Source organism: Rhincodon typus, chromosome 37, assembly GCF_021869965.1.
Source record: "Rhincodon typus isolate 14 chromosome 37, sRhiTyp1.1, whole genome shotgun sequence".
Classification (NCBI taxonomy): Eukaryota; Metazoa; Chordata; class Chondrichthyes; order Orectolobiformes; family Rhincodontidae; genus Rhincodon; species Rhincodon typus.
Window position 1 is genome coordinate 4368245 of NC_063368.1, and position 19591 is coordinate 4387835.

A 19591-nucleotide genomic window follows, 5' to 3' on the forward strand; every position below is an offset into this window, starting at 1 on the left:
TAAACTATTCATTGTTACGCATTCTCTTTGCCTGCCTAGTGGGTGTCTTTGGCTGTCCTGGTGCTCTGACATTGTGCTACAGTTTGGCCAGTAATCTGTTGTCTCACACTGGAAGTGAATGCAGATGGCTTGCCGAGATGCCCTTCAGGTAGTGTGGGTCTCAAGTCCTACCTTTAGACCACCAGTGAGGACACTGGTGGAGTTGTAGAGGTGGGAGTATTAATATGTACACCTTATGAGGTATAGCAGGTTTGTGAATCACAAGGTAGCACTCAGTAATCTGAATAAACACAAATTGCTGGACAGTTGTGACAGCCTGCATACAGTTTTAATGCACAGATCACATGACCTCCATCTGAGTTTCCACTACAGCACTCAGACATTGGATGCTTTGCAAACCATAAGTGATCAGATTCTGCATCAATGCTGGGTCCATAAGTACTGTCATTTGTTAGCTCACCATTCCTACAGTGGGGAGGACACCTTCTGTCATATTAGAGTGGCTTCATTCATGTTATACTGATAGTGATAGGAGCAGTGTGGCAGACATGATAATGCATCAGAACTCTTGGTCTGCATTTTCAGTATTCTCCTGTATGCAGCTCTTATCTGAGATGCCTACAGCTGAACTCAGACATGAACTTGATTTCTGGTGAGCTAATACAAGGGAAATCTTTTCCCATGCACGGCTAGAGTAATTCTATCCATTAACTCACCACTTGCAAATCTGAACTCCATAGCAGCCCTGAAGATGCAAAATAGAGCCAGTATCTGGGCTAGCCGTTGTGTTGTCAAATCAGGGTTGATTTCTCTCTACTTTGGACTGCTATGTTAGTCAGGCAGCAGAAGATTAGAGTTAGGCTGAGGAAAGGTATGAGGTATATCAAGAAAAGTTCCACAGTCATCCTTTCTACGGATGCCCATCATGCCAAGTAGCAAAAGACAGTGAAGAATTTCAGTGATTGTGCTTCATTGTGTTTGAGTAACGTGCCTGCCATAGCTGATTAGAGTGGGTGAGAGGCTGCTATCATTGGAAGGTGAAAGAATTAGGAAGATCATATGAATGTTGGGCGAATCTTGCTGAGTGGCTGATGGGGGTATAGTGCACTGACTTGTGAGAAAGGTTGGAATGTAGTAAGTATGAGATGCTATGTGAAGACGCAAGGTTATTAAACTTCCTCCAGCACTGCTGCTAGGTCCTTGAATTCTTGCACTGATCTTCCTACCTGGGCTGCTCACACTTGCTTGGGTACATACCTTGAAAGACCTGGCCTTCCAATGGAATCATGACATCTCTCCTCCCGTCAACCTATATGACTAAGGTCATCGTATGTGGAATGAATTTCCAGAGGAAGTGTGGACGATGGTACAGACACAACATTTAAAAGACATTTGGATAAGTACATGAATAAGAAATGTTTGGAAGGATATGGGCCAAATGCAGGCAAGACTAGTTTAGTTTGGGATTATGGTCAGCATGGACTGTTTGGACTGAAGGGTCTGTTTCCGTGCTGTATGATTGTATGACTGCAGATTGTTCTCTATGTCCAGGAATTCCTCCTGACTAGTTTCCAAGTAAAGGCAAAGGTAAGGTCACCATAGTCCTGCTGGACTTAGGGCTGTTCTCTCATTACAGATGGATGACTGGTTGAGGTTTACCCTAAGGTTCATCATGTATCAGACAACGAGAGAGCCCGAGAAGGGCAGTCCTTCATAGTAACCTCAACCGGTATGGGAATTGAACCCATGCTTTTGGCATCATGCTGCATTGCAAACTAGCCAGCCAAGCTAACCAATCCCTAGTTTCCAAGTAACTTAGCAGCTTCCTTTGATTCAGTGCAACTTCCCTTTTTAAAAGGAACAAGCTGCTTTGAAGGACAAGAGGCTAGATGCAATGCATGGTCCCCTGTGTGCATGCCGCCAGCCAGCAGGGCCAGTTGTGCTGTGTTTCATTCAGATAATCATGGAAATGAGGAGGCATGAAGTTTGCCTTTTGTTGGCTTCAATACAAACAGGTGTGACAGACTGTAAAACCTGCAAGTCAATACATTTGAAACACGAGCAACAACTGTTTGATACTCATTTGTCAAGCAACTTTCTATCCATGCAAGGGATGAGCCTCAAACGTCATCAGCAAGTAGATATTTTAGCAGTAGTGTGAACTGTGTGAACATCTGTCAATTTCCAGAGACGGTAGTCTCCCGAACAATTGAGGAGTCTATCCATACCATGTTAGGCGCAATTTCTCTGGTACATAGGCTTTCACCATGGAAACAATGACGACCCTCATGGAGAGGCACATAGCATTGAACAGATGCTATGCGTACAGGCAAACATACATAGCATAACTTCATCCATGAGCTGTAGAGCAATGAACAGGCAAATGAGACAACCATGCAACTCTGTGTTGCCAGGAGATGACATACTGCCGGCAACCACTGGAGTGCATGGCCACTTGGAATTAGGAGGGATCGAATTAAGGCAATAGAGTTCGTCACAAGCTGCTTCAACAACTGAAGATGGTGGGTCCTCAGTCACTTTGACAGTGACATTAATACTTTATGTTTTCTGATGACTGAGGTGGACTCTGCACAGATGTAGGTGGCTCCATTATGGCACAAGGACCCAGGGGATACAAGCCAGAACTATCTTGTACAAAGCATGAAAGGCAGTAGGCTACTATCACAACAACATAAGACACATTAAGTACACCTTGCAGAAGCAACCATAAACAAGCAGGTATATGCACAAATCAGCACCTGGAGTTTGCCTGGGTGATCATTAATTGTTCAGTGCAGTAGCTTTATTGTGTTGAGACTTAAAGGTCTTCCGACATAATTTATAACAAATTATACATTCATTAAAGACTTCTCACTCCAGTGCAAATTTCCCCAGCTGGCTTGTTTCATTGCTCAATCCACACAGGAGATCTTTTTCATCTTTGTTGATATACTTCAAGCATTCATTATAATATTGTAACTGAATGCTGGCTTACCAGCAGAGTTGTAAAAGGTCTACCGCGTGAAAGTCTGACGGTATTGACGAGTCTTGACTGAGAAGAGGAAGAATGGGACAAAAGAGTAGAAGGTAGTAGGTAGGAAGGAAAGAGATGAGGCAAGTGGACTATCCAAACTGGAAGCTAGGCATTGAAGGAAAAACCAAAAATGTATGAAAACATTAAGTGATTAAGAAGTTATTTATCTTCAAGATTATATAACTAAAATAACTTAAACCAGATAGCAAAATAGTTGAGACATAACCTTTAGAAGCTTGCTCCTTACTGCAGACCAGAATCTATACCTATTCTGTTACAATCAACTATCTACATAGAAGGTTGTATTCTATTCTATTTCATTCTAAATGTTTAGATCAACAGTTTCATTGTTAATTGTTAACATTAAGGATGATTAAACATTTGAACAGTAGGAACTTTTAAACACACACAAAATTAAAATACATTTAAGTAATCAATCTAGCAACACATTCTAAAGGTCTAGACACTTTTGAGGAAACTTAATTAATTTGTACTACTAACCTCTGACTTACAGTTGGTCTGGCTTTGGACTAAACAGCCTATTAATAACCAGACTGAACTAATCAGGTCATCAGGGAGACGTTCAAGAGTACACTGCTCTGACCAGCTCAGCTCTAAAATCTTCTCCAACAACTCCATCAGACAGGAATTAGACAGCAACATAGATACAACTGCGTAATTAAAACAATGAACATATTTGACGTGCTTGCACCACACATTTATACCTATAAATGCATACTTATGTCCTCATCTTTTTAAATAAATGACAGAAAATAAATATTTAAATGCAATTGTCAAATTTGATTTATTCTGAAAAGAGTTTCCCAGGAACTCAGATGAGGATTTTACTAGACTATCCTGACCTAAATCAGGCAGGATAGATTAAAAATTAAGTAGCAAACCCTACCCTTGCATCCTAGCACTACGCTCTATTTTTCTCTGTCTATCCAAGCTAACAAAGCCACAAAAAGGTCTTTTCCCATTTCCAACCGGCAAATAATGGTGGAGGCAGCATCAGCAAACTGCTCAATTTGCTTTTTTGCTGTTGCTATTACTAGCAGTTACAGAAGGTAACAATGGCAAGCTTACTACTGCATTCGTTAGACGATAAAGGCCTTGAAACTGCCTCCTCTCTCTCCATAGTGACCCCTAACCTTCAAAGTAAAATGTGATTTTTCCCTTCAGGGCTCTTTTTCTACTTTGATTTTAGCTCATACTTCTTCTGATCTTGTAGCATTACCAAATTTATCCAAACAACAATCTGGTCTGTCTCAATGACTGGGAATTCATTCTGCATACCTTATCCATGATAGGAGACTGAACCAGGATCACAGTGACATCAAATGTGGTGGGCAGAAGATCTCATACAATGGATGTTGAAAAATCCTTCAAATAATCTTAAATACACTGGGCTGAATCTTAGACAATACAGTGTGGAGCTGGAGGAACACAGCAGATCAGGCAGCATCAGAGGAGTAGGAAAGTCGATGTTTCAGGCCGGGACCCTTCATCAGAACTGAGTCTTACTTTTTTTAAGCTAAGTGCCAGTTGTGTAGAATTTTTTGGAGGGCTTTTCGCAGTGAAGCCTAGTGACATTTCGCTTCACAGCTTTCCATTCACCTCATTAACTACCTAATCTGCCCTTATGGTATTCCTCTCGTTCAACTTTAGTCCATCATTTACTGTGTGCCATTCCTGGAACAACTCACCACTCAGTGGACATCTGCTAAAAGACAGGCATACCTTGTACTTGTGCTGTTTTTCAAAGGCTGCTGTGAATTCAGGCAAGCATTGGCAATCCGGTGATACCCCTCACCGGCAATTTAATGGCACAGCAGCCAGCAAACCATGCTGCTCATGGCAGAGACAGCATGGCTGACACTTTGTTGCAGTGTGATATTAAGTGTGTGACTGCTATGTACATATATTCAATACAATAAGTTTGGGTTTCTAGTTTTTGAGCTAGTAACTGGTGGGTTTTCTCTGTGTGTCAAGTTAATAGACACAAAACACATTAATGTAGCATCTTTCATATTTTCATTTGTGTCAAAGTGCTTCACAACCTTTGAAGTGATATCGGCAAACGTGAAACCAATGCAAATGAAAGTCCAGATAAATAATCCTTACTCTCAGTAATGTGTTACACATTTGTAAAAATTCTAAAACATCAAATCCTGTCAGCCAAAACAGCAAAGGACTGAAGATGGTTAGTGACACATCAAGTATCACTTATAAACTGTTTCAGAGATAGTAGGAACTGCAGATGCTGGACAATCTGAAATAACAAGGTGTAGAGCTGGATGATCACAGCAGGCCAAGCAGCATCAGAGGAGCAGCAAAGCTGACGTTTCAGACCTAGACCCTTCTTCAGAAGATTTTTCTGAAGAAGGGTCTAGGCCCGAAACGTCAGCTTTCCTGCTCCTCTGATGCTGCTTGGCCTGCTGTGTTCATCCAGCTCTACACCTTTTTATCTCACTTATAAGTTGCTTTGCCAAATCTGACTAGTGACCTGATCTCAGAAAGGGGACTTTTCATTGTTAACCCCGCAACTGAAACAGTAATTAAATGTATATAAAGCTCCAGATGTGCTCTGCTTAATTACCTCTGTTTCTGTTGTGGCCTGAGGTCTGTTTCAAACTGCAGTAGAAGAAATTAAAAGCAGGTTGGAGGAGTTCTGTGCTCAAGGTTTTGCATTTTCCTGCCACGTTACTCACTTAAAGAAGATAAACGAGCATTAATTTTTAAATGCAGTAATTCTGCGTTATAATTTGTGCATATTATACTAATATCAAAACTAGCTGAAGGATAATAATGTCAGTGTATTAGCATTTTTTTTGTTTATTCATTAACAGGCTGAGGGTGTCGCTGGCTAGGCAGCCTTTACTGCCCATCCCTAATTGCCCTGAGGGCTATTGAGAGTCAACCAATTGCTGTGGGTCTGGAGTCACATCTAGGCCAGACCAGGTAAGGATGGCAGTTTCCTTCCCTAAAGGATATTAGTAAGCCAGATGGGTTTTTCCGACAATCGACAATGGATTCATGGCCATCGTTAGAACATGTACTCATTGTTTTTGAAGAATCTGATCTACATGGATCAGCTACATTTGGAAATGGAAATGGTGCGCACATGACATCAACATTAATGTAATAATGACAGTACAACTTATTTTGCACCATAGGAAATAAGAACTCATTTACTCTGAGCTCCAGCGACTATTGCTGTACATGAGTAAACACAACAGTTCTTCCGCATGATTAAAATCTCCCCCCTGAAAAAAAAACTACAATTAGACCACAATCAGAACATTTTTACTGTGGAATGTTATGGTTACAGCAGAAATCTTTGTCAGGATAGCCAAAACTGTCTGATCTTTGCAACAAGAGTAAGGAGCATGGAATTTAAGTGGCCAAACCTCATCCTAACTTTATTCCTTGTATGAATATACCCATGTCTCTCTGAACATCAGCAATTAAGTCTTCCTTTCTTTCAAAAAATCTGCTTTTCTATTCTAACAGCCATTGAATAACCTCAGTTACCACATTATACTCCAAATGCAACCCTGTTGCTCACTCACATAATGTGTGTATATCTCTGTTTTCAAACTCTTCATGCCCTTCTTACAGCCTGTATTCCCACCTAACATTATGTTGTCAGCAAACAAACACATTATATTCTTTCCCTTCATCTACGGCAGTAGTATAGATTGTGAATAGCTGAAGCCCCAGCAGTGATCCTTGCTGTACTGCATTATCACACCTTGCCAATCTGAGAAGGTCCCATTTATTCTTCCTGTCTGCTTTGTGTCCATTAACCAATGTTCTATCCAAGCTAATACATCATGCCCAACTATAAGGCCATGAGATGTTGGAGCAGAAGTAGGTCATTCAATCCATTGAATTTGCTCTGCCATTCAGTAGGATTGTGGATGATCTGATAATTGTCAACTCCACTTTCCTGCCTTATCCTCATAACCTTTCCAGTTTATAAATCTGTCTATCTCAGCCTTGAATACACATAACGAACTAGTCTGAACTATCCTCTGCAGTAAAGAATTCCACAGGTTCACTACTGTCTGAGAGAAAAAAATCCTCAACCGCATCAGCTCTCATCTTATATATACCCTTTATGTGGTACTTTATCAAATACCTCTTGGCAATCAAGCATACTATATCTATCAGTTCTCCTTTGTACAACCTGCTAGTTATATACTCAAAAACCTTCCAATAAATATATCAAACAGAATTTTCCTCTCATAAAACCATTTTGACTTGATCTGATTGTACAGCATTTTTAAGACTTCTTTAGTAATGGATGTCAGTACCTCCCTAATGACTGATGTTAGCCGACGGCGCTATAGTCCTCTATTTACTAACTCCTTCCTTTCTTGAATGCATCTGCTAACTTCAAACCTGCTGGAACTATTTGAGAATCTAGTGAAGTCCGGAAATTCATAGCCAGCCCATCCACTATCTCTACAGCTATATTTTTAAGAACTGTAGAATGTGGCCAAACAGGTCCTGGGGATTTGTTATATTTTAGTTCCTCAAGTTTCTCCAGCACTTTTACACCACTGATATTAATTGCCTTGATTTCCTCACACTTATTAGCCTCAAGGTTATCCCCTTATTCTGGTATATTGCTTGTTTCCTCTATTGTGAAGGCAGGCAAAAAATACTTAGAATCATACAGTCATACTGCATGGAAACAGAACCTTTGATCCAATCAGTTCATGCCGGACATAATCCTAAACTCAACTAGTCCTACCTGTCTGCTCCTGGCCCATATCCCTCCAAACCTTTCCTATTCATATATCCATCCAAATGTTTTTTAAACGTTGTAATGGTACCTGCATCCACCACTTCATCTGGAAGTTCATTCCACATGCAAACCACCCTCTGTGTAAAAAATTTGCCTCTTATGTCTTTTTTAAATCTGTCTCCTCTCTCCTTAAAAATGTGCCCCCTTCTGTTGAAATTCCCCTTCTTAGGGGAAAGGCAACTACCCATCAACTCTATCCATACCTCTCATTATTTTATAAACTTCTAACAGGTCACCTCCCAAACTCCTACACTATGTTACAAGCTACAATAATTTATTGTTTAACGGTAAATGGTAAATAGTATTAGAGAGCCATTTAACTATTCCCACAAATGTTTCTGACCCTTGACATTCCCAAACTTACTCACAATGATTCTATTTCCCAATTTTTGGAGCAAAGATCCTTCTTCGCAGATGTTTTTATTTCACTCCTAATATTAGGGCTACTCTTCATTTTCCATTATGTCTTCGAACAGCCCACAGTGCTGGAAGTAGTATATTGGCAAGGATAGAGAATTGGAAAATGGCCAGAAAACACAAGTGGAGACTGTAGTGATTGTAACGAGATCAGTCAGGTGGACATCACAGATTATGAGTTCTCTGATTGGGGCTATTAACCTGGTCCAATCAGGGAGCCCTGGCTGACAGATATAAACAGGAGTGTCAGCGGTTCTTCTCACTCTGAGAAAGCTGGATCAGTGTCAAGGATTCTCCACATGTAAATAAAGGGTGTCTTGGTGATGGGATACCAGCCTCTTTGGAGTTATTTCAGGGATAAAGGGTTCTTTTTCAACATGGTGACCTGTGAAGTTCCTCAGGATCAATGCTGGGACCGCAAGTGTTTACAATATATTCACGTCTTGAAGGAAGGAAGCGAATGTATTTTGGTCAAATTTGTAGATGACACAAAAATGTTGGAGACAAATGTTGCAAGAAGATTACAAACAGTTTACAAAGAGATAGTTATAGGTTAATTAAGTGGTCAAAATGTTGTCAAACGGAGTGTATTGTGGGAAAATGTGAAGTTGTTCATTTTGGAAGGGAGAATAAAAGAACAGAGTGTTACTTTATTTGAGTAAAACTGCAGAAAGCTACAACACAAAGGGACTTGGGCATGAAACACAGAAAGCTTGCGCATGTGCAGCAGGTAATCGGGAAGGCGAATGGAATGTTAGTCCTTATTTCAAGGGGGTTGGAGTATAAGAGTAGAGAAGTCTTACTGAAACTGTACAAGGTGCTGGTGAGACCACATCTGGAGTACAATATGTAGTTTTGGTCCCCTTATTTAAGAAAAGATTCTATTTCATTAGAAGCCCTGTATGGAGTGATTGTCTGATGAGCAAAGGTTAAACAGTTTTGGACTCTACTCGTTGAAATTTAGAAGAATGAGGATATCTCATTGAAACATATAGGATTCTTAAGGGGTTTGACAGGGTAAATACTGACAGGGTGTTTCCCTTCATGGGAGAGTCTAGGTCCAGCAGGCATTGTCTCAGAACCAAGGGGCATCACTTTAAGACTGAGATGAGGAGGCATTTCTTCTCTCAGAGGGTTTGAGAATCTTGGAACTTCTTGCCACAGAGAGCTGTGGGGGTAGAATCCTTGTGTATATTTAAAGCTGAGATAGATTGATTCCTGATTAATTGGAAAATCAATGTTATGGGGTAAGGGCAGGAAAATAGATGCGAAGAGTGTTGGATCAGCCATGATCCTATTGAATGGCAGAGCAGTTTTGAGGGACTTAACAGCCTACTCCTGTTTCTACTTCTTATGGTCTTGTGGTCTCTTTACGAAATGTGTAACCTGTAATATTTACTTCCCAGGTTTAGTCACGTCTCTGTACTGGTGATTAGATCTAAACTATTCATCTTTATTTGCGCCACTAATTAACCCATCTTATTGTGGAAGATAAAATGACTTCGATTAATTTTTACGACTATTTCTTGTATGGATTTTACCCTCTGATCAATTAATATCATTAAAGTCTCTATTCCTTCCTGTATCACTCAGATTTCTTTATCCACATCAACAAATTTTACTATCACCTCAAATTTTACATTTGTCTTTCCAAATCTCCCTTCTACAGAATCCTCATCCCTTATAATAATTTAAAATCAATATTCCCTTATTTTGACCATTTTTGCTGGTATATTTTTGTTTTTAATGCTCTGTTCCTTACAGTCACACTCTGGTCACCTGTACTCATATTGCAACCCCATTCTATTGCCTTATCCTTTCTCTTTAACTTTCTAAATCTCCCTACACTTGAACTCTTCCCACCACTATTCAAAGCCTACTCTACAGACCACTCTACAGGACACAGTCCCATCACAGTTCAGGTGAAGATTATCCCAACAACATATCTCCCTGCACACCCTGTAATGAGTTAATGCCCATGAATCAAAACCTACTTCTTTCATAGGCATTCAACTGTTTGATATTATTAAACCTATGCCAATTAGCTCATGGTCAGAAATCACATGACACCAGGTTATAGTCTAACAGGTTTATATGAAAACACAAGCTTTCGGAGCTTCGCTCGTTCTTCAGGTTTTAGTGAGAGAGGTAGTATATGACACAGAATTTATTGGTAAAAGGTCAAAGGGTCACACCACTGATGAGGATGTATTAAATCTAAGATGCTGTTAAATCTTTAATCAGTTAGAAGGTTTTAATTGATTAATATGTATATGTAAATCCCTGAATTCCTTTCAAATCACTGTCCTGAGAGAACTAAAGGTTTTATTAGTGTAAAGAAGAAGTGACATTTTAGGTCAGGCAAAGCATGTTAGGTGAGAGGCCTTGTCTAAAACCTATTTGTGTTTTTGTTTGGAGTCAGACTGGTTTTATTTCTAAATCAGGAATTTATAAAACACCACATTGATTGACTGTCTGTAAATTGTGTACTTTTTGAACAAACGGAAAGCTGGGAAAATGTTGGTTTATACACAGAAAATAGGGAGGGCGATGGAGTAGGGAGTTAACGATAGGATAGAGCCCGAAGAGACAGAAGAGCAGTTGGATATACAAAGGAGTGGATAACGATCTGGCTGGGAGGGTGAATAGTTATTAATGGGGACTGTTAGTTACTAACAATAGGTAGTGTGTAATGGCAGGCTATGTGATAACAAGGCCTGGTGGGTGGGGTAGGGAATAGGACATGAGAGAGTTTAGGCCCTAAAATTATTGAACTCGATATTGAGTCTGGAGGGCAGCAGGGCCCCCAAGTGGAAAATGAGGTGTTGTTCTTCCAGCTTGCGTTGGGCTTTGCTGGAACACTGCAGCAAGCCAGAGACAGAGATGTTGGCCAGGGAACAGGGTGGTGTGTTAAAGTGGCGGGCAACAGGTAGCTCAGAGTCTTTTGTGTGAGCAGAGCGTAGATGTCCTGCAAAGCGGTCACCCAGTCTATGTTTCGTTTCCCCAATGTAGGGACCTCATTGTGAGCAGCAAATGCAAAAAACTCGTGGGTGGGGACGGTTCAGGTCTTTGCTCCAGGAAGAAGCAGAGAGCCCTGAGACCCTCCTGGTGGGGACTGGACATGTAAAGGGATTGCACGTCCATAGTAAAGAGGAATTACAGGTGAAGTGTTGCTTCACCTGGAAGGTATGTTTGGGCCCTTGGATAGTGGGGTAGGAGGTGGTAAATGGGCAGGTGTTGCACTTTCGTCGGTTGCAGGGGAAGGTGCCATGGGGCTGTGGGGGCTGTTGGGGTGAAGGAAGAGTGAACCAGGGTGCCCTGGAGGGAATGGTCCCTGCGGAAGGCGGACAAGGGAAGGGAGGGGAATGTATGTCTGGTGGTGGCATCTTGCTGGAGGTGGCGGAAATGGCATCTGATGATCTTCTGGACGTGGATGCTGGTGGGATGGTAGGTAAGGACAAGGAGAACCCTATCGTTGTTGTGCGTGGGAAGAGAAGGGGTGAGGGCAAAAGTGCAGGAGATGGGTCGGACCTGGTTGAGGGCCCTGTCGACAACAGTACTGGGGAATCCTCGGTTGAGGAAAAAGGTGGACATTTCAAAGGCTCCCTTGTTGAAGGTGGCCTCATCTGAACATATGCGATGGAGACACAGGAACTGAGAGAATGGGATGGAGTCTTTACAAGCAGCAGGGTGTGAGGACGTATAGTCCAGGTAGCCACGGGAGTCAGTGCGTTTATAGTCGATATTAGAAGCCAATCGATCCCCAGAAATGGAAACAGAGAAGTCAAGGAAAGGAAGGGAAGAGTCAGAGATAGACCAGGTGAAAGTGAGGGCAGGGTGGAAACTGGAAGTGAAATCGATGAACTTTTCCAATTCCAAACGAGAGAGGTAAACAGCACCGACGATATCATCGATATATTGGAGAAAGAGTTATGGGTTGGGGCCAGAAAAGGACTGGAATAAGGAATGTTCCACATAGCCCATGAAGAGGCAGGCATAACTAGGGCCCATGCGGGTACACATGGCCACCCCTCTGACCTGAAGAAAATGAGAAGTTGTTGATGGTGAGGACGAGCTCGGCCAAGCAAAGGAGTGTGGTGGTGTGTGGGGACGGTTCAGGTCTTTGCTCCAGGAAGAAGCAGAGAGCCCCGAGACCCTCCTGGTGGGGACTGGACATGTCAAGGGATTGCACGTCCATAGTAAAGAGGAAACAGCTTGAACCTGCAAACTGGAAGTTTGAAACCGGCGTAAAGCTTCAGGGGAATCACGGATGTATGTGGGCAGGTCCAACCCTTTATTGACCCCTTAAAATGAGAATTGCTTGTCTCTGGGTACTTTATCCCTAATTTGTTTAATTAACTGGATTTAAATTCCATACCTGCCATGGCAGTAAATGAACTCAGGTTCCTGGACCAGTTGTCCAGTCCTCTTGATTTCTAGTCCAGTAACACAACCACTATGCTGTTGTACGTACAAGCACAGGGTGGATCAAGAAGTTATTCATGTTTGCCTATGAAGTAGACCTTTGAGAAATCATGTTGACAGCAAGGTTCAAACAGTCGTAGAAAGCTGATGGTCTGAGTTACTCATAAACTGGAGAAACTAATAAAAACATTTTTGACATAATCCCAACAATAATAATAATTATACCATGGTAGAGGAGCTTGAAATCAATACTGCCCATTTCCTCAAGATCTCCGAATTTTAACTGTATGAGTGAAAGAAGGTCCAGTACTAAAGACAGGTTCTTGTTTCCTGATTAACAGAGAAAATATTGATTACATGTAAATAAAACAAAGAACTGCAGATGCTGGATTATATGTAAAGACTGGTAATCCTCAAATTACAATGCAATAGTTGAAAATATAGGAGACATGTTGGTAAACTCAAATGACTAATCCAATTGTAAGGCTGCAGATAACGGGTGCAATAATGGTAATAATGCACAATACAAATCACAGCCCAAGAAAAGATGAAGAGGGTGATTTTTGATGGGCAGGGTAACCAACTATCATGGAAGAAAATTAAGGGATGCTTTGGCTTTGCCTAAACTGTGTATGTGCCAAGCAGACAGCTGGGAGCAGAGCACGAGAAAACACATGCACAAAAGTGAAGGATATGAAAAGGGAACAAAATGTGTCCTGGCAGCCATCAAGTGGGGATGCAGGAGAGTCTCAGAAAATCTGGGCTGGGCAACCTTGCTTTCAGGCACTAAGGGACCTCTGATGTAATCTAAATGTGTTAAGCTGAAATGCTCGTTTATTCGGGTCTATTACAAAATTACATTTTCGTAAAGGAGTTCAAATCTGTAATCAGAATGGCCACCTAGAGGACCATTAAGGTGCTGACTACTACCTAAATTAACCTGTTAATATTCATTAAGGAAGCTGCATTCTGATGCATAGCAATTTAACCTAACATCCTCTCCTAAAAAGAACTAGCTGATTGGGAGTAAGGAAGACATTGCAGAGAGCTTTTGTGCCACCTTTTGCTGTTCACTGGGATTTGGAGACTTTTGAATCACATCAAGAGACTTTCTGGGACAGAATATCAAGACTACATTTTTTAAAGGATTTCATTTGTGGGGCACAGACATTGCTGGCTGGGCCAGAGTTTATTGGCCAACCCTAGCTGCCCATGAGAAGGTAGTGGTGAGGTGCATTCTTGAACTGCTGCAGCCCACGTACCGTAGGGTGGCCCACAATGCCCACAGGGTCAGAATCCCAGGATTTTGACCCAGCAACAATATATTTCTAAGTCAGGATGGTGAGTGGCTTGGAGGGGAGCTTGCAGGTAGTGGTGGTATTCCCATGTATCTGCTGCCTTTATCCTTCTAGATGGAAGTGGTCGGGGTTTGAAAGGTGCTGTCTTTGGCGAATTTCTTTGGTGAAGGGAGTGAAGGCTTGTGGATGTGGTGCTAATCAAGAGGGCTGCATCCAGCCCTCACTTGCCTGGATGGTGTCAAGCTTCTTGAGTGTTGCTGGAGCTGCAGCCATCCAGGCAAGTGAGGAGTGTTCCATCACACTCCTGATTTTATTCTTGAAATTTTCTAAGGACATTACTTAAAAAAAAGTGAATGGTGTGCTATTCTACTTCATTGGAGGTCTTTTTATAGTCACGAGGAGAAAATGAGTAATTAGGGTCTCTCTTTGTCTACAGGAAGAACGGGAAGAAGCCAGCATTGGTTCATACTGAAGACTGGGTTCAAAAGATGAGTAGATTCTTTCCTCCCTGAATTTTATAGGACCTGCCTTCTCTTCCTGAGCTCCTCCACCAGGATTGCAAGTGCTGTGTCTTAAAACCTGTGCTCCATCTCATTCAGTCCGAGCCATCCTGAAACCTGCTGTTTTGCTCACCAATGCAGTGCACAACTTTGTGTATACTGCGCCAAAGGAAAATGTGTCTAAACGCTTTGCAAGCACCTTTTTTTTAGCACCTCTGGGTAACTTCAAATTATTATAATTGGCAATTTAAATAAACTTTGTGTTAAAATTTGACAGTGAAACAGGCATACCTTGTTAGCACAATATCTATTTCGCATCTGTATTTTTAATCAATTTAGCACCTGTTTACCCTTTTAGAAAAATAACACTCCCTCTTTTAAATCACTCCAGACTATTCAATTTTTAGAATATAGTGTTTTACTCATTTCCTATTTTTGTTCTGCAATAATTCTCATTGAAGTGGACAACATATTTTGTGCTGTAGTGTTGCTTATTCTGAATAATGAATTACTCATATAAACTCTACTGCTTTGCTAAAACAAACTTTAATTAGAACTCTGACAGTAATGTAACAAATTTATATGGTCCTTATTCTTTTACACAAATCTTTTGGCATTATTATATGTCCAAGAAATGAGTAACAGTGACAGTTACCACTGGCATAACAAGTATAACCTGAACAGCTGACTACATATTTTTACACTATATTTTCCAAACAATTTTCAGATCACGCATTATTCAACATGGAGTTAATTACTTTTATTTCCTTGCAGCCACAGTTTCATAACTTCCCAAACTGACCAAGCTCCCTAACTTTCCAGATCCAAGGTCTTTCTCAGGTAGTTCTTTCAAGGCCTTCCCTCCAATAAATGAGCAAGGAAAGCTTCTTCGCTCACATGTAGCCTCAGATGTTCCTTTCCATTAACCAGCTATTAACTAATGAATGTCCTGTGAAATAATGCAATTGAATGTCTAATCTGACAACTGGTTTAATGCAAGTTTTAATTCAACAATAACTGAAACCTAATTGACTAATACTTTTGTAATGAACAGGCAAAGATGAATGGTTACTATTCATACACAAAATCTGATTTTCCTTCCAGAACCTGTACATCTCTATGGCTTACCTTTGGAAGACTGTGCATTGTTTCCTATTGTGAACTTTTGTAATATCTGCAGCAACAGTGGTCGAAGTAGGTCAGAAGTCAGAACAAAATTGCCAATATTCCTCAGGAAAAATTTCAATGTCACTAATGCTTTGTAAGCCAATTCCATTTCTTCAATGTGGACCATATCCTATAATAAAAGATACAACATAATGATTTAAATGAATATTTGGTTGTAACTTGAAAAACTGTAACGTATTTTACTCAATCCAACTCTTTTTATAATTTTAATGAAAAGCACTAATGTTGATGTTTCACGATAGTGGATTAAATCTTGTGTGCTATGTCAGAATTACAGAAATGTACAAAAAATCCAGCTTGTGTTGCATTGTAAAAACTCTTATCAATTAGATTAGCTGCTCTCAGACATCATTGATTAAAATGGGTCACTTACGATTATATATTCAGGACATAATTTTTACCATTGGTACTAAAGAAAACAATATGTAGATTTTAATGTTTGTGCCACAGATCCCACCCAGTGATTGGTAAACTGGTGATAACCCTGTGCATTTACCTGGACACTTGGGCTTCCCATGCAATTAAGTCCCAGTAAGGTAGTAATCTCACCTTCAAGGACTGCCAGTCAGAATCAACTGTAGTGATTGTGACAAGATCAGCCAGCTGGACCTCATAGAATATGAGTTCCCTGATAGGGACTGTTAATCTGGTCCAATCAGGGAGCCCTGGCTGACAGATAAAACCAGGACTGTCAGAGATTCTGGTACTCTGATAGCTGACTCTGAACAGGCAACACTAAGGGCAAGGACTGTTCATGTATCAATAAAGGGTGACTTGGTGACAGGACACTGACCTCTGTGGAGTTATTCCAGTGGCGGCAAGAGTAAAGCATGTTCCTGAAGAAACCCTCACGCAACGGTTGTCTTTGAGTTGGGATAAGCATTTCTTACATCATGCCTTTGTTTGCGAAGCTTGAGTCAATTGACCCTGCCATTGAAGACTGGGCCCAGTATATAGAAAGAATGTGTTACTTACTTCTGGGCAAATGACATTGTGGCAGACAAAAAACAACAAATAGTTCACCTGACAGCTGTGGAGCCGCAGCTTTTTCAATTATTAGGAGCCTAACTTGCTGAGGCACCAGATTCTAAAACCTTTCAAGTACTGATGGGCATAGTTATGGAATATTATGACCCCAACCCTCCTCTGATTTTGAGATACTCTCATTTTTACTCGGCAATTTGAGAACCAGGAGAATCCATAATCGGGATTTTTGACTACTGGCTGAAGGCAACTGGCAGATGCATGTGACTTTGGTTTAAACATTAATGAGATACTTAGAGACTGTTTGGTATACAGGATTATTACATTCAAAAGTGCCTACCAGCTGACGCCAAACTGGACTTCAAACAAGCAATACAACTGGCTTTATCATTGGAAAATGGAGTGAGTGGAGCATGAGTTGCAGGGTATTCCAAAGGAAGTGGACACCCTTGCCAGTACGGCTGAGCTTGGGGAATCACCACTTGAGTAAAGGCAATTGCATAGCCTCACTCAGGACATATCCTGAACAGAGGGACTCTTGGTCGGCCCACAGTAAAACCCCAAAACAAAGCCAAGCTTTGGCCAAACAGTTAAAATTTTCTTCAGGATCCTGGCCAGTAAGCCATCATGGTTGCTGCCAGTATGTGGACTTGAGACAGCTGAAGAGTCCTATTAGACCTAAACTGACTAAGATAACTCCAATATCCAAGGAGAATATCTAGGAGAATTCATACCCTGGAAAGTCTGAGTATGAGAACTCATAGGCCAGTATCCAGGTGACTGCACACCCTGGAAAGTCCACCTACACCTGGTTCAGAACAGTTAAATTGCTTAGCAACATCCAAATCAGAACCATTCAAAATAAACATCTGGTTAAATGGTCATCTGGTTCTAATGGAGGTCAATACCAGGGCAGATGTATCAGTAAACACAGAACCAGTTTTTAAACAAAATTCATTCTGGACTCTAGCCAGTTAGTTTGCGCAAGACTTTGGCTAGGCTGAGAACCTATACCAGGGAAACATTACAGATTAAAAGGTATAACTTTGGTTCTGGTCTCTTATGAGGAATAGGCAGCATAGGTTGTACTAATTTTGAAGCCTGACGGGTTGGCTCGCTGTTGTGGGGATTTTAAATAAATGATAAACCGCTTTTCGCAGTTGGATAAATATCCAATCCCTTGGATAGAGGATTTATATGCAAAGCTGGCCAGGGGGCTGTTCGTCATGAAGCTTGACATGAGCCAATTGTACTTGCAACTGTGTCTAGATGAGGATTCTCAGAAGTACGCTACAATTAATACCCATAAAGACTTGCACCTATGTACTATAGACTGCCATTTGGTGTATTGTCAGCCTGTTCAATTTTTCAGTGGACGATGCAGAACATTTTGCAAGGTCTACCTCAGGTTGCCATTTATCTAGATCATGTTCTAATTACAGGGAAAACCAATAAGGAACACTCAGAGAACTTGAACATAGTCCTAAGGTGTTTTTCCAAGACAGGCATACATCTTAGAAAGGAAAAATATGTGTTCCAGGTCCCCACATGCAACTACAGGGATAGCGATAGCTGAGTTGCTAATGGGTAGAAGACTCCACAAAAGTTAAGTCTAATGTTCCCAGACCTGGGCAGAGAAGGGTGAAACCGCATCGGGATGTCCAATGTCAGACGTAAGACGAGTCAGAAAGTTTGATACAGGGATGAAGTTTGGTGTAAGAATCATGGAAATGGTCCTGCATAGGTGAGAGGCATGGTAGACGCGAGGTCAGGACCAGTGACGTATAAAGTTTTGGTACGTGTGACGGTCCTGAACAAGAATGTAGACTACATGAAAAGCACAAATTTGCAAACAGTGTAGGAGCAAAATGCACCCTGCCCCTTGGAACAGTTGGAAAGGCTGCTGGAACCTGGGGTTCATCTACTCCATTAAGCTTTGATGAGTCCTCTGAATTGGAGACGTAGCCACCTCGACACCTTTGCTACTGGAAGAAGAGTGAAATTCTGGCTCCTGGTGCAAGAGGTGATCTCCGGTACATTATACATCACCTGTACTGGATGCCAGGTCACAGGAACTCAATCCAGTGCTAAAACGTCCTGTGAGGCTCTCCAAGAGAAAGCACTGGCCTTTGTCCTCAGATTCACAGACAGAGGGATATAGAGATTGTAATGAGGTCAGTCAGTTGGACCCCATTGAATATGAATTCGCTGATTGGGGTTGTTAATCTGGTCTAATCAGGGAGCTCTGGCTGACAGATAAAATGAGGGTCAAAAATTCTGGCACTCTGATAGATGACTCTGAAGAGGTAGTACCAAAGACAAGGACTGTTCATGTGTAAATAAAGGGTGACTTGGTGACAGGACACCGGCCTCTGTGAAGTTATTTCAGCAGCCATGGTGACTGCTGTACGCATTTGGGGTTACCTTGAGGATCACCCATGGATCCTTAAAAAGAGGTAAATGTGGGAAGGATCGAGATCACAAGGAGCATGTGGTGGCAGATCATAACACACAAAGATCATAGGGTGATTGAACAGAGCAGTGAATTCAAAGTTACACTTGAAAAGGTACATAAAAAGCAAGATCAACATTAGATTTGAAATTTGAGAGGTCCATTCAGAAGTCTGATAACAGTGGGTAAGAGGCTGCTCTTGAACCTGTGGTCAAGTGGCTTTCCCCAATGATGAGTCTCATTGTCCTGCACTCCAGATCCCACTGCTTCACGGATGTCATATAACTAAAGGATCTACAGATCAAGAATCAGCCTATTCAGTTACATGAAGACCCGAGGTAGTTGTTATCCTTGAATCAAGGGGAAACAAACAATGAAAAATGAAGAGAGATAACAAGGTGTAGAGCTGGATGAACACAGCAGGCCAAGCAGCATCAGAGGAGCAGGAAGGCTGACATTTCGGGCCTAGACCCA

At 41.4% G+C, this 19591-nt stretch overlaps 1 protein-coding gene across 1 annotated transcript in view; it reads right to left on the reverse strand.

The window, feature by feature from the left end:
- The window catches only part of LOC109934931 (meiosis inhibitor protein 1), a 55282-nt gene that overhangs the window by 27622 nt on the left and 8069 nt on the right, over nt 1–19591 (reverse strand). The window contains exons 2-5 of the mRNA XM_048617336.1: nt 15622–15790; nt 12921–13025; nt 5637–5747; nt 3536–3705 (exon numbers count right to left, since the gene is read on the reverse strand). Coding sequence (XP_048473293.1) covers nt 3536–3705; nt 5637–5747; nt 12921–13025; nt 15622–15787 — 552 coding nt within the window. The 5' untranslated portion in view covers nt 15788–15790. The remainder of the gene's footprint in view (nt 1–3535; nt 3706–5636; nt 5748–12920; nt 13026–15621; nt 15791–19591) is intronic.